The 14,503-nt window shown below is 36.5% G+C and overlaps 2 protein-coding genes across 4 annotated transcripts; one reads left to right on the top strand and one right to left on the bottom strand.

The window, feature by feature from the left end:
• Positions 1-3,411: 3,411 nt before the first annotated feature.
• Positions 3,412-6,954, bottom strand: LOC126627704 (uncharacterized). Its single transcript, XM_050297216.1, has 7 exons — positions 6,680-6,954; positions 6,467-6,588; positions 5,544-5,612; positions 5,382-5,440; positions 4,853-4,913; positions 4,699-4,752; positions 3,412-3,724 (listed from the first exon to the last, which is right to left on the bottom strand). The coding sequence occupies exons 1-7, from the start codon at positions 6,870-6,872 to the stop codon at positions 3,446-3,448; spliced, it is 837 nt and encodes a 278-aa protein (XP_050153173.1). The 5' UTR covers positions 6,873-6,954; the 3' UTR covers positions 3,412-3,445.
• Positions 6,955-8,179: 1,225 nt separating this feature from the next.
• LOC126629120 (SURP and G-patch domain-containing protein 1-like protein) lies at positions 8,180-13,588 on the top strand. Of its 3 annotated transcripts, none has more exons than XM_050299010.1 (9): positions 8,180-8,347; positions 9,461-9,902; positions 10,860-10,986; positions 11,196-11,302; positions 11,995-12,111; positions 12,502-12,636; positions 12,792-12,974; positions 13,113-13,291; positions 13,379-13,588. In XM_050299010.1, the coding sequence occupies exons 2-9, from the start codon at positions 9,503-9,505 to the stop codon at positions 13,403-13,405; spliced, it is 1,275 nt and encodes a 424-aa protein (XP_050154967.1). In that variant the 5' UTR covers positions 8,180-8,347; positions 9,461-9,502; the 3' UTR covers positions 13,406-13,588. The 3 variants fall into 3 exon arrangements, with proteins under 3 accessions (XP_050154967.1, XP_050154969.1, XP_050154968.1); XM_050299012.1 differs by having other exon boundaries at positions 8,184-8,347; positions 9,478-9,902; XM_050299011.1 differs by having other exon boundaries at positions 8,188-8,347; positions 9,445-9,902.
• The last annotated feature ends 915 nt before the right edge of the window (positions 13,589-14,503 follow it).

The raw sequence follows: 14,503 nt of genomic DNA, 5'->3' as shown, positions 1-14,503 counted from the left end.
TTTGTTTTCTTTCAGTCCACTACCAATACATATGTATATCGACTTATTTGGTATGCATAAACGTTTTTTTGGGTTTTTATTTTCACTCAGTTTGGTTCGGTTCGGTTTCCTAGTTTTCCGGTTTTCATTCACCATTACAAGCTATATAGGCCTAACAATTTGTTAAATGATTGTGTTTGCCATTTTGTAAAATAGATATTTCAGTTCATGGAGTCCCCAGTATATGTGTCTTATCCAATATCCACCCTTTCGGCACCGAAACTTTTAACAAAGATGGGGGCATAGAACTTGGAACATGTTTTGGTCCTTGCAACTTGCAACTTAATTTGTCTTTGTCCCCACTACTGCTGCTGCTCTACTCTACTAAATTTTGATCGATATATGGAGGTTCATTATTTCAGCCTTCATTTATTTGCTCTTCTTTTCCTGCTCGTTTTATTTATTTGAAAACCATTCATGCTGGTTCACTAATTAACCAAGACTTAGTTTCTTTGTTAATGAATGAAACCACCATCTCCAATCATGCTCATTATTTTTTAAGTCGAAATATAATTGTAATTTTCTTGAATCATAGAATGTAAGTGTTTGCATATGATTTTACACTATCAGTTTGTACAATCGAAGCTGTTGAATAAGTATAGTTTTAGACCGAATAAATGGGAAGCAAATTATATACTGGAAGCAAAACAACGCATGTATGGATCCAATTGAAAGTCGTGGACAACAAGGAGTTCAAATAACATGTGCAGAGATGGGATAATTATCACCACCAGATATCCTTGGCAGGATGCCAAATATTTTAATTAAAGGGGATAAATGATGCAATTTTTTTTTTTGGGACAAAACTAGCGATCCCACTTAGTGGGAAAATGCTTTGTTGTTATTGTTGTTGTTTTTGGACAAAACTAAGATACTTTTCCATTAAATAAAGAGACTAATACAAGGAAAAGAGAGCCCAAAAGACATCTCACAACCGAAATACAAGCCCAGTAGGAAAAAGTAAATACAACACAAAGCCAAAAAGGCATAGCTAAAAGACAACATAAACCCTAAAAATAAAGAGAAAACCAGCAGCCACCACCAAATCTGACGAGCCTTCATTGGTAGGCCACCACCACCAAAAATCGAACCAAAAGCAACAACCGGATCAAAGGAAAATGGGGGTGAGCGAGCCACCAACGTTGTGAGCACTCCCATAATCCTACCAAATAGTGGAAAAAACACTTTAACAGCCACTCAAAACCCAAGCACGTCACTGAGGAGAAGCACCCGGGGTTGAGAAGTAGTGGTTGGTAGTTGTGGACTCATGACGGAAGGAAACATCGGAGTAGGAAGGTGTCTACATGTTCCGATCTAAGACAAGCTCAAAGAATTGAGACAAAGCTCAAACGAATTGAGACAAAGCTCAAAGAAAGCCACAATGAAAACAGAAAAAAAAGCACCGCAGGAAAAAAACAAAGGAGGGAAAGCGTGACAGGGGAAAAGGGATGACTTGAGGGTATGGGTGGCGGGTTGGGTTGCAGCAGGAGAGAAAAGGGCGGAGGGGGAAGGAGGATGACCAGAGGGCAAGCGTAATGGGCTAGAGAGGAGAAGAAAAGGGGTAGCAGCAAGGGAAAGCTGACCGACTCCAACCAGAGGAAGGAGTCAGTGGCGAAGGCTAGGAATTTGGGGGGGGGTTCCTGAGAGAGAGAAAAGCAGGAGCGGCTAGGGTTTCGGGGATAAATGATGCAATTGCATGCTATGATTCAAGCTTTGATTCAAGCTCAAAGAAAGCCACAATGAAAACAGAAAAAAAATCACCGCAGGAAAAAAACAAAGGAGGGAAAGCGTGACAGGGGAAGAGGGATGACTTGAGGGTATGGGTGGCGGGTTGGGTTGCAGCAGGAGAGAAAAGGGCGGAGGGGGAAGGAGGATGACCAGAGGGCAAGCGTAACGGGCTAGAGAGGAGAAGAAAAGGGGTAGTAGCAAGGGAAAGCCGACCGACTCCAACCAGAGGAAGGAGTCAGTGGCGAAGGCTAGGAATTTGGGGGGGTTCCTGAGAGAGAGAAAAGCAGGAGCGGCTAGGGTTTCGGGGATAAATGATGCAATTGCATGCTATGATTCAAGCTTTGCAATGAATAACAATCTTGTCATCATGCTTTAAAACTCAAAGGTCGAGACGAGTTCCTTTCTTGGCCACAATTGCTTAATAACAAAAGTATTTGACACCATCATCATCACATTCATTTACTCACCAATTGAGCTTGGTCGACAAGTTGACACGTCCTGCATTCAACCGAATGACTTTGTTAACTCATTAGCTATTTGGCCCGCGCGCCACGTAATCTGAGTAGTTTTTAGTGTCTAACAGTAGGATATCTTATCATAGTTTGAAGAAACAGCACATTTAGTGCCGGGCAAAGAAATATTTGATTTATTTTTCTCAAGGTCAACGTTCAAGGAGAAAGTGAAAACTTTAAAGCTTGGTTGGTTTGGTATTCTGATGAGTCGTGCATCACATGGAGTTGTGTCGTCTCCATTACGACATAGTTCAAAGTCCTCACGTGAACAGTCGTCAACCCCTTCAATTTGATTCTTAATAATTTGATTCTTAAGTGAGGGAATTTGTACGTATGAAGGTATATAAGTTCAATTAGTCAGAAATAAACTACAAAAATGATTATCAAATGATTTATTTCTAATTAACAATTTAAAATTTCTCGAAGTGCATTGCATCTATGTCACTTCAGATTTCTCTAACGTATTTGTAGTTCATTTCTAACCAAGTTAGCCTTAAAATTCACAGTCGTCCCGTCAGTAGTCATGTGAGAGGACATACTAAGGGTTAGTTTAGGGTTTTTGTGCTGTGAAAAAAAAGCGTTATTTTCAGAAATAGAGGTAGATCTGCTTTTGCTTTCTGCTGTTTTGGACTCATGATTTTGACAAAAAAACACGTTTTTTTGTCATTTACCAAACACAATTTTAGCCCCAACTTTTTAAAAAAGCTGTTTTAAAATAATTTCAACAATGTCAAACCAACGTTAAAGTAGTTCAAAGCACAAAATGCATTGCATCCAATAGAACTTACCACTCAGTTTTTTTTTTTTTTGTTTTTTTGTTTTTTTTAATCATGGAAGAGCAGCAGAACTGGACCAAGAGCAAGTTTGTACAAGTCGATTTCGGTACTAGTATACGTTAACAAATTCATATCTACAACCTGCATACTGTATGCACAGATAAGGTGAAGAACCGGTAGGTCATAAATCCGAATTATGTGGTCCATTTGGGACGTCCAAGGCGATTAGAGGGATGGACCAAACGATGGAAAGACGGTTTCGAAGTGGTTTTTGTGTCTGCAGAAACTTCATTGAGTACCATATCCTGCAGAATTCAGATATAGTAATGCTCTTTTTTCGTTCTCCCAAGTTCGAATTGGCAGTAAAACAATGAGTTCTAATACAATGCCTTAAGCAAAAATGTCCTCGGTGACAAATGATTTTTCACCATCAATACAGTTTTCATTTGGAAAATCAAGCTGCTCGTAATTTAGCTGTCTGGCAGCTTCATACAGAGCAATGCCAACACTTACAGAGAGATTCAAACATCTTACATAAGTTTCAACCATTGGAATCCTAATTGTCCCACCACCAATCGTTTCACTTTTGCAGTCTTCGAGCGCTTCAGGTGGTAGGCCGGATGTTTCGGAGCCAAATATGAGAAAATCACCCCTTCTATAAGAAAAGTCCTGAAAAATTGAACTAGTTAGTCAACTTAGAATACTTACTTCATTGGCCAGGCAACAATGCATGTCAACAAAACGCAAGTGCTAATAAAAATTTCAGCTTCTCGACAAGGAGCGACAGTGCAAATAGCACTCTCCAGTACTCTTCTGTGCTCTAGAGTGGAAGTGCAAATACACCTCTGCACTAAAGTAGACGGGTACTTGGAGGAGCACGTTTAGTGCTCCCCTAAAGAAAGTAAAAAAGCAAAAAAGCAAAAGAGGCAACAAAGCCTTCATGAAATACATAAATTCCAAGCACAATGGAGGATTATCTTGAGAATGCGAGTAAATTGTTTACATTTGTTTAATATGAGAGAAGCATAATATAGCAGTTGATTTGACAGCACACTATTGCCAAAAATTAGTAGCCTATCGGTTTGTATGATTTCATGATAGTTAATGGGATTTCTATACATCGCCATGAATGACTACCAAGTATCTTGAAACTCTATCTCTTTCTATGTGAGTGACCAAGTATCATCATTCACCAGCCAACTGCTCTCAAGCATGGTGAATCTTAAATTAACATGGTTAATCTTCTTCCCAAATTTAACGCAATAACGAACAAATATAATTAAGTATAAGGGAAAAACATGCAAATTGGGTGTATGAAATGCTATTACTGTGAGAATATATAGCATATTAGATCCACGGGCTGTTACAAATTAAAGAAACATTTGCATTGTTCAAGTCAGGTTTTGTTTGAAAATTGATGTTTACCAAGGAACCAAAATGAAGAATGATTAAACTCTCCCTCTTAAAGGGAAACTTAGGAGAAAAGAAAAGTCAATACACGTGACTACTACACATGACAGGTACAAAACAAACTATGAAAATACAAGGAGCAGATAAAGGTTATCACTGCAGGTATGATTGTTAAGGAAATTTAGCAGGATAAAATCCTGAAGCACAGTGAGACTGAAACGACAGAAACTTACTGAATGAAATTTTGTTCCTCTCTTTGTAAATGCAAGCAACCGCTTTTCCCCCTCCTGTAGATATAAAGGAATAGGGAGAGGAAGAAAACAGTCAAATGGAAAGTATGGGAAAGACATTCAAAATCCGTTCTTTGAAATTTGAAGCGGGACAAACCTGTCGCCTGAAATAGTCTTGAAATTCTGCCCATGAGCTGTGAACTTTAACCACCACATATCTAAAATTGGAAGTTAATTGTTGAAAACATGAAGAACTTTCATTTGAAGATAAAATAATAATAAATAACACTGATTATACAACAAGAAAAACACAAACTGTGTAAAGCTGGTGGGGGAATTGGTATGTACTATTTATGTAACTGAACGATCACTTCAGCAGTGTCAAGAAACAAATACATGCATGTACAAGCAGCATATCATGGCTTTGAACTGTAGTTTGGAAGAAAATTAAAAACAGAGCTGGAATAAACAATAAAATGTTTAAGTACAAGAATGCACTGCTGATAAACTCCTCCATCTTGACGTTCACAGTAGATGTCCCAACATAGCTACTTAACAAATTAAATCATGACTGAAAGTCATTTTTCAGTAATTACCATATTAACACACAGAAGAAAGAATATATTTAACATTGTTTTTTGACAAGAAACAACATATTTAACATTTACTAGCGATAGTTAGGATACGGCCAATAGTCCAATCCAGCACGCTTTAATTTTGCATCATCAATCTTGAATCCTAGTGGCTAATGGAGAACAAAAGCACGTTAAGTGTCCAGTAGAGTACAGATCCTTCCATCTCGCCTGTAAAGAGTAATAGAAAAATTGACACGAAGAGATATAACCTACCCCAACAAGATGAAGCCCAACAGCTGATGCTGCACATGTTCTGGCAATGCAACCTGTATTTCCAGGAATCTGCCAAGGACAATAGAAATCTCAGAACCAGCCTCCAGAAATTGAGAAGTTCGTGACCTAAAACGAAGCGATACACAAATTATACTTGAGTCACTGAATTCTTCAGCACCCAAAAGTTGGTGTATACTTAAAATTAAAAGAACATAATATAAAAAGAAAAGGTAAAATGTGGTAGTGCCTTGCACAATTACTATTTCAGTATATAACATTGAATTCTTTTTCATATATTTACTAAGAAAAACAAGGTTAATTTTTTTAAGGACAGCAAAATTCTTTCTTCTAATCCTACCGATATTCATGGTTATGTAAATAACCGTTTCTGCTTAATGGGAACAAGTGATTGGAAAATCCACGACAACAAACTCAGGAAGAGAGATGCCGGACAAATTTAAGAATTTTGAGCTTATTATCAGAAAACAATATCATCCAACAACAATGAGTTAATCCCTCACATTTCCTTGACAAAGAGACCTAAACCACCCAAGATTGTATTAGTATCATGCATACGACTTGCACACCCCGATGAATTGTAATACGGCTAATACCCAATTTATCAATGTCAGTATTGGTTTCATTTAGAAAACAACTTGTGCACAAATCACTTAAAATAACGATTCATCCCAATTAAAAGAAAAATGCAAAAATCAAAGCAGAACAAAATCGATACAATTATCACACATTGAGTCATGGATAGACAGATATACATTAGATCTTATGAATTTTGACATAATTAAGGGGCAATAAGCTAAACAGAATGGCAAGTATCAATCAAACAAGAAATTACCCGGTTCATAAGTAATTGTGAAATATTCAGTTAGCCACCAAAAAATTAAAAAGCTGGAAGTTTGTAGTACCTGAGGAGAGACTAAAACCACTTGAAGAATCTTCCTTTGTGAAACTTGTTCTTCCTTCACTGCCTCCCCTACCCCATTTGCCAGAAAGCACTCTCCTCTGCTCCCAATCCCATCAGCTGCAGCTGCACCACAACAAATACAGTTACTACCCATTACAATACAACACATACACACATATACAAACCTATATAAAGAGAGAGAGAGAGTACATACAGAGAGAGCAGAGGGGAGAGAAACGAGCGGAGGACAGAGAGAGGCGGGAGCTGCGGTGGAGATGGGCCGAGCAGAGAGAACGAAAGAGAGGAACTTTTGAGGAGCACATGCGGAAAGGAGATAAAGGAGAGAAGGGGGAGAAAGGTGTTAGGGTTTTCAAGCCGCTTGCTGTTGTTGTCGTCGTTGTGTCCATTGGATTGCTTGATTGTTGCTTATCAGCAGCTATGGCATTTCCCCCTTTCTTTGCTTTGCTCGACACTGAGTCGACACACTGTTTTAAAGACCAATACTTCACTTAAAAAGTACGAGTTTCTACTCAAAATTTTTTCATTATTTATTTATAAAATTTTGTTTTTATTATCAAAAAGGTGTGTATTATAAACTAATCTATAAAAAATTAAAGATGATTTTCACGTAGCGATTCATAATATGAGCGTTTCTTATCGTAAGTACAAAGATTTGTTATTCGAATATAAAAAGTTTTGAATAGAAGTTTCTACTCATCGTTAAGTAGCCAAACATTCTTTATTTTTTAAACGCTATTAAAAATGAAAGCACAAACGTGGATATTGGATAAAATGAGCAAGGTATAAAATATCGATGATATCGAAAATATCGGTAGTCTAAAAACACGGAAATTTCGATTGAAATATCAGGATATTATCAATATCGATAAAAATTGAATAAAAACCATGGAAATTGTAAGAAAAACTTGGAAATTTTTATTGAAACTTTGCAGGATGTTTATTTAGTCAATTATCTATTAGTTTATCATAAAAAATGGAAGGAAATGCATTGCATGATAGATATAACTGATTTAAGTTGATTATATAGCGAGCTGGCAAACATTGTGAGTGTAGAAAATATGTAGTAATTAATGAAAGAAGTTTAAACACACCATAATCATTTATATATAATAAATTAGTACAATATTTTACACTTTATACATTACATGGTAAGATACATGAGTGACTTAGCAAGGTTTAAAATATCGATGATATCGGAAATATCGGTAGTCCAAAAAAATATCGGTAATCCAAAAACACGGAAATTTCGATGGAAATATCGGGATATTATGGATATTTTAGACCATGCATGAACGTTACGTGACTGACTATAATACTTATAATCACTATAATATTTATTTAATAATCAGAAAAATTCATGTAAACATATATGTTTTATATAATTATATTTAATAAAATGTGTAATGTAATCAAGATTTTAAATGACAAATTATTGATTTTAATAATTAATATAACAAAACGTTTAAAATTATAATTAATGTGACAAATTAAAAAAAATGTATAAATTCATACGACATTTAAAATTTTTTTCCTTGTTGCTAATTACTAGAAAAAAGCAAATAGAAATAAATTCACCAAAATAAAGAAGAATTTTTTTTTTTTTTTTTTTTGGAAAATAAAGAAAGAGAGAGTTTAGGTACCAAATCGTAAATGAAACATATATATATATATATATATATATATATATATATAACGAAACCGAGCCTACTTATTGCGAAGTCCAGGCGGTCTCGCTTTATCGTCGTCCTCTAAACACACGAGAGAGGGGATCTCCGATTCCTATCCCTAATTCAGCAAAAGAATCTCCAATCGACCAATCGGAGGAAGATCAACGATCTGAGATTGAATCGATTTCATTCTGGTTAGTTTCCAGTTGGTTGCTCAAAGTTTAATGGTATTTAGTCTCTCGTTTTGGGATTCTTGTGTTTTGACTTACACCGGTTGATTCGTGGTGGTGTTTTGTGGTCGTATGATGTTTTCGGTTGAATTGGGTTCGGAAGTTTAAATTTTTTTGTGGGGTAAAATGATTTTAATTTTATCAATTTGATTTTGCGTTTTAGGGTTTGTATTTGATTAGATTAGATCAGTGTGTTTGGATAAGTATGTATACAAAGGGCATAAAAAGATTGAGACTTTGTGGATTATCGAGCTGAATTTGTTCTGACAATGTCATGATGATTAATTTGGATGCTTTGTTGAGATTAGTAATTCTTCTTTTAGATTTAAAATAATTGCTAAAGTGGACTGGCGAAACTAAAATGAACCTGGAAGTTTTGGATGATGCCGCTAAATAGGTTAATTGTATTTAGATTGTGGTTTTGAAGCCTGGGAATATGTTATAACGGTTTGTAAGAGGGAATATTTTTTGGTGGCTTCTAGTCGTGAAGGTTGTTAGCTAAAAGCCTAAAATTGATTTGAAACAGCTTATTGTACCATCCATTGAATCGCTGAAATGGTTTTTAGATCAAGTATCATCGGTCTCAGTTTGTTTAACTTTTGTGATGTGTGTTTTCTTAAGGTATTGAAAAAACATCACCTCAAAAGTCACAAGCTTTAAGGTTTGAAGTAATCTAATAAAAGCAGTTTGAATTTGGTTTTGGATAGTGTCGTTGGAGTCCTAAGTGTTCAGTGTTTGTTTGGGGATAATGGCTGGGAGCTGGCCTCGTTTTCCAAATGCATACACTGGGCACTACCCGGTATATCCGGTGTGGTTGTTTCACTTGGGATACCCACTGCACTGGTTTTGAACTTCCCACTCATAAAGCTGTGTGGATTTGCACATTTTGCGGTTGTTTCTGAAACTAAGCCCCATTCACAGCATTTTGTGAAAATGTGGGATTATCTTTTTGTGTTATCCTTTCAGTGATAGTTTGAAAGACATACATTAACTGTAAATTTAAAAAAAAAGAAGCAAATATCAGATAAGAGAATCACTTTAATTGCTAAATGCTTTGAAAGCTTACTTGTCAAACAGCGAATTCCTGTAAACAGCCTAAGCAAACTTGGCTCTTTTCCAATGGACAAAGGAGTGACTCCTAGCCTCTTTGTTAATGATGGTTCATTCATGGAAAGGTTCAGACAACTTCAACAAGAGAAGGATAAAGATAAGGGTTCGGCAGCAGACGAGTCTAGACCAAGTAAAGTTGTTTCAGGGACTTTGACTACTACCACCACTGGTAAAACCAGTGCTGAACTGAAGGCTAATGATGCACGCAAGGTGGCCGCTGCTTCAGGTAGCAAACTTGCTTTCAGCTTGAAACAGAAGTCAAAGATTGTTGCACCACCTGTTAAGTTAGGTGCAGATGAGGATGAAGATGAAGCAGATGCTGCAAATGTTGCAGCTGCTGCACCAACTAAACGGCAAAAGTTGGGTCAGCCGGATCCCGTAGAGGAATCATACAGACAAGTGGATGTTGGTAATTACTGCTTATATGCATATCCTTAAACTTTCTTAATTGCAATTTAAAGTATTTCCATTTTGAGTTAATTTTTTAAGAACAAAATTTGGAGCATCAATTTTATTGTCCAGTAATTTTATGCGTGTATTTGTCAACTATGTGATTTTTTTAAATTTTTTTCATATTTTCTATTGTACAGATTCTATGGCAAGAATTGATTTCTTCATCCACTCTTGATGTTTTAACTGTTGAATTCTTAACTTCACTTTTATCATTCAAACTATTTTTCTGCCTTTTCACCCCATTGTGAACAGTTGTCTCAATTCCCCACTTCCTCTTTCCTTAATAGTTTTCTTCCTTATTTTGTTTTAAAAAATGATCCTGCCCCTCATTCTCGTCTTTAGCTTTTGTGGTACATGTTGAAGTTATATCACTTCGCCAATATGAAATTTTCTTTTGTGTGTTTTTTTTTTTCACCTGTAAGGCGAGTTGGAGTCTAGCCTTTTACTAGGTGTGATGGATTTCTAGTATCCAGATAGAACCTGTGGACTCTTTTTTCTCTATATGTAGCGTGTGGTGCCATTTACCACTCTTTTTAGTCCACTAGTTGAGAATGGGAGGTGAAGGACTGTTAGGTGTTGGTACTTTCTGATTCTTCTATAATAATCAATTAAAACTTGACTGAAAGTGAAAGAGGTAGAAGTGGCCGGTAAAAACAATTTAAGTAAATTGAAATTGTCCCTCAGGTAAATACCCTGTTATTGAGAAAATCATCTCAGTAATTGTGTTCTCTACTCTTGAGTGGTGTGGATGAAAAGGACAAAACATGCAGCTAATTCCTTAAGTTCCTATCAACATTGGTGGAAAGAGATGTTCAATGAAAGAATTGGAATATGTGGCACCCCTGCTACAAGAGTAATTTGCATTCCCTTGTTCATGCTCTCGGTATTAATCAGTTTTATAAGTGATATGCAGCCCCACCTTCCCCAACTGATTCAACAGTGAAGATAGTTGCTGACAAACTAGCAAGTTTTGTGGCTAAACATGGAAGGCAATTTGAGCATATTACACGGCAAAAAAATCTAGGAGATACCCCTTTCAAGTAAGTACCCTATGAAGTTTCCACCTAATTGTTTTGTCTGTTATGTACAATCTGTCTGTTGGCATTTATGAAATGCAATCGGAGACTGGTGTGGGGTAAGGTTCCCTAAAGATGTAGGTTTGGAGTATCATATTTTTTTTCCTGGTTTGGTTCCTTCCATTTATGGTAGTTCATATGCTATTTGTATTGGGGGTTTATTTTGTTTGCAGATTTTTATTTGACGAGAGCTGTTCTGATTACAAATATTATGAGTATCAGCTTGTTATTGAAGAGAGGGCCCTCCAACAGACCAGGGATTCACAAACATCTCGTAATGGTGGGTATTAGATTACCAGTTCGCTTTTTTTGCCTTCTGTTTTAAAATAAAATTAAAAACAAATTTTTTTCCATAACCATGCTTATTTGAACTGTATGCATGCATCAAGCTTGGTGGAGGCATCACAATGAGTGTAGTATCTGTGTGCAGTATCCGGATTTGTGGGTGTGTATCTGACTGCACCATCTGCCTATGCTATTAGTATTTGGGGGTGAAAGTGTGTGTGCACTTGTCGCAAAAAAAATTAGGATTTTACTTTCGGTTGATCAATCAAAATTCACCCAAATAATTGTGCTGACATTGGTAGGGGGGAAACTTTCTATGCGCAATGTTGACAGTTCCTGCCTCGATTTTCTGATAACCTTGTCTGATTATCTTTTCCACTAATGATAATGTTGTGTTGATTTTTGTTCATTGCTTTTCATACCCTAGTAATACAACATATGTTTTAGTTTGGTCGCTTCTTGAAATCCTTTCTGCTTTGATGGAACACTACTTGGCTTTTAGAAGTCCAACACTGTCAGATCGGTTGGGTTTAATCTATTTGAGGTCCTTGTGTGCCTAGGACTCCTAGTATTCTCCCAATATTAAGATTCAATATCCTTTTTGTGATTCATAATATGAAACCTGGAATGTGATCTTTGAATATTAGTTCGTTTGAGGCTCAGATTTTGTGGTGTTAATGTGTGTAGGAGGTACTAGCATATCAGCTTCCAAATCCACTAGTAGTTCCCAAAGGTCTACTGTGAAACATCCGAATTATCAAACTCCTGCCTCTGCTTTATATGATGCCACTGAGGGAAGGACAGGTAAATGATAACATCTTTTGATGCTCTCGAGTCTTTTTCACCTTCAGTTTCGTATATGACTATGCTTCAAGTTATGAATTCAATTGAAATTTTGTTATCTGGAGATGACAAACGAGATAAAATTGCTTTGTAATAGGGGTGCATAGTGCGCTTGTGGTTTACTTCCTAGAATCAAAATTTCTGCTGGATTTTTGTTTTTATGTAAGCTAAGCTTTTGTAGTGGCTATATTATATTATTAGACGGTTTCTGCACAAATTCCTATCTTGAAACATCTGTATGTCTCAGCTTGTCTATTTGTGCTGTGGTATTAGTTTAACGAAATGTTTTGGAGACATTTGATTGGCCTTACTGGTTGGTCGGAAACTTAATACTTGTATTTTCAATTATAGGTGAGCTATCTGCACCAACAGGTGCAGATCCTATTGCCATGATGGAGTACTACGCGAATAAGGCTGCTCGGGAAGAGAGAAAGAGACAACCTAAACAATCAAAAGATGAAATGCCCCCTCCTGCTTCTCTTCAAGGTTCATTTTTGCTACCGATGGAACCAGAAGTTTCTATAGTTATTAAAACTTTCCCCATTTTGGCTCTAATTTTGGTTAGGATAGATGTACGTACATGGTCAAAATATTTGCTTTTCCTCACAATAAATACTTTTTTTTTTTCGGTCCCTTCACAGCACCTTCTCTTAAGAAAGGTCATCACATGGGCGATTACATCCCACAAGAAGAGCTGGAGAAGTTTATGTCTGCTTGTAACGATGCAGCTGCACAAAAAGCTGCCAAAGAAGCTGCAGATAGGGCAAAAATCCAGGCTGATAATGTGGGTCATAAACTCTTGTCGAAAATGGGTTGGAAAGAAGGTAGACCCTTTCTCTCTTAATATGATATTCAGAAAATAGAATGTTCGAATTTGTTGCCGGATTTTCAGCGAGCAGTCCTTTGTACTGTGCTCATGTGTTATTCAAAGGGAGAAAGCTGATGGTGTAAGTGAATTTCAGGTGAGGGTCTGGGGAGCTCCAGAAGAGGAATTTCGGATCCAATAATGGCAGGTAATGTGAAGAAGGACAACCTGGGGGTTGGTGCTCAACAACCTGGAGAGGTGACTCCTGAAGATGATATATACGAACAGTATAAGAAGCGGATGATGCTTGGTTACCGATACAGACCCAATCCTCTGGTATTACCGAATTTTGCTTTCTCCTTTTGTGTTTGCCATGTTTGACATTAGGGTTTTGATACATTGTCCGAACTTTTTGGGTTGCAGAACAATCCGCGGAAGGCGTATTACTGAGAGATTGGTTACAACTGCCCTTGGACATAATATTTGTGAGGTTGGGAGTCATAAGTTCATTGGAAGTTGAATGAATAACTTTATGGAGTAACAGAAGATTTGGATAGGTTATTCTGGACACAACAAATTTGTATCTCAAGTCTGTTTTGTGAATCAATAAAAAAAACAATTTGTTTTCTTTAATTGTCGGTCGAATCGAATGTATTTATTGAGCAGTAAAGGTCATGTCCCTGTAGTGGCTAGTGCCTTTTCACCATATGCTCGATCGGCCTTCTTTCGAAAGCCCCGAATACTTTGAAACAAGGTATTAAATATCGATGATATCGGAAATATCGGTAGTCCAAAAACATAGAAATTTTGATGGAAATATCGGGATATTATCGATATCGATAAAAATTGAATAAAAATCACGGAAATTGTAAGAAAAACTTGGAAATTTTTATTAAAACTTTGCAAGATGTTTATTTAGTCAATTATCTATTAGTTTATCACAAAAAATTAGAAGGAAATGCATTACATGATAGATATAACTAATTTAAGTTGATTATATAGCGAGCTGGCAAACATTGTGAGTGTAGTAAATATGTAATAATTAATGAAAGAAGTTTAAACACACCATAATCATTTATATATAATGAATTAGTACAATATTTTACATTTTATACATTGCATGGTAAGATGCATGAGTGACTTAGCAAGGTTTAAAATATCGATGATATCGGAAATATCGGTAGTCCAAAAAAATATCGGTAGTCCAAAAATACGGAAATTTCGATGAAAATATCGGGATATTATGGATATTTTAGACCATGCTTTGAAATTATACAATATATTATCTCCATAGGAAAGTTACCTGAATCCATACTATGTACAGTTTATATTCCGTATAATAAACAGTCCATCGGAATTTTGGGAAACCTCCGGATATCATTACGGACGTCCCAACACGTCTCGACGTTCTCATTGTGTTGGGACGTCCTCATCTAAGACACGAATGTGAAACTGAGGGACGTCCGGACGTAATCATCCAAGACACGATTGTGTAATTGAGCCGTCTGATCGTTTATTTTCAGAATTGAATATAGAAGGGATTTTTTA

This window comes from Malus sylvestris, chromosome 7 (assembly GCF_916048215.2).
Source record: "Malus sylvestris chromosome 7, drMalSylv7.2, whole genome shotgun sequence".
NCBI classification, from domain to species: domain Eukaryota; kingdom Viridiplantae; phylum Streptophyta; class Magnoliopsida; order Rosales; family Rosaceae; genus Malus; species Malus sylvestris.
The sequence above is the reverse complement of the archived record's forward strand: the minus strand, read 5'-3'. Positions and strand labels throughout refer to the sequence as shown.

Bases quoted from the DNA above. Each gene is read 5' to 3' on its own strand.
- LOC126627704 (XM_050297216.1), bottom strand. From the start codon at position 6,872: ATGGACACAACGACGACAACAACAGCAAGCGGCTTGAAAACCCTAACA. The intron at 5,613-6,466 runs GTACTACAAACT...TGTCCTTGGCAG, and splicing joins TGGTTTTAGTCTCTCCTCAG to ATTCCTGGAAATACAGGTTG. The intron at 4,914-5,381 runs GTATCCTAACTA...TTCCAATTTTAG, and splicing joins GCTGGATTGGACTATTGGCC to ATATGTGGTGGTTAAAGTTC.
- LOC126629120 (XM_050299010.1), top strand. From the start codon at position 9,503: ATGGACAAAGGAGTGACTCCTAGCCTCTTTGTTAATGATGGTTCATTC. The intron at 9,903-10,859 runs GTAATTACTGCT...AGTGATATGCAG, and splicing joins ATACAGACAAGTGGATGTTG to CCCCACCTTCCCCAACTGAT. The intron at 12,637-12,791 runs GTTCATTTTTGC...GTCCCTTCACAG, and splicing joins CCCTCCTGCTTCTCTTCAAG to CACCTTCTCTTAAGAAAGGT.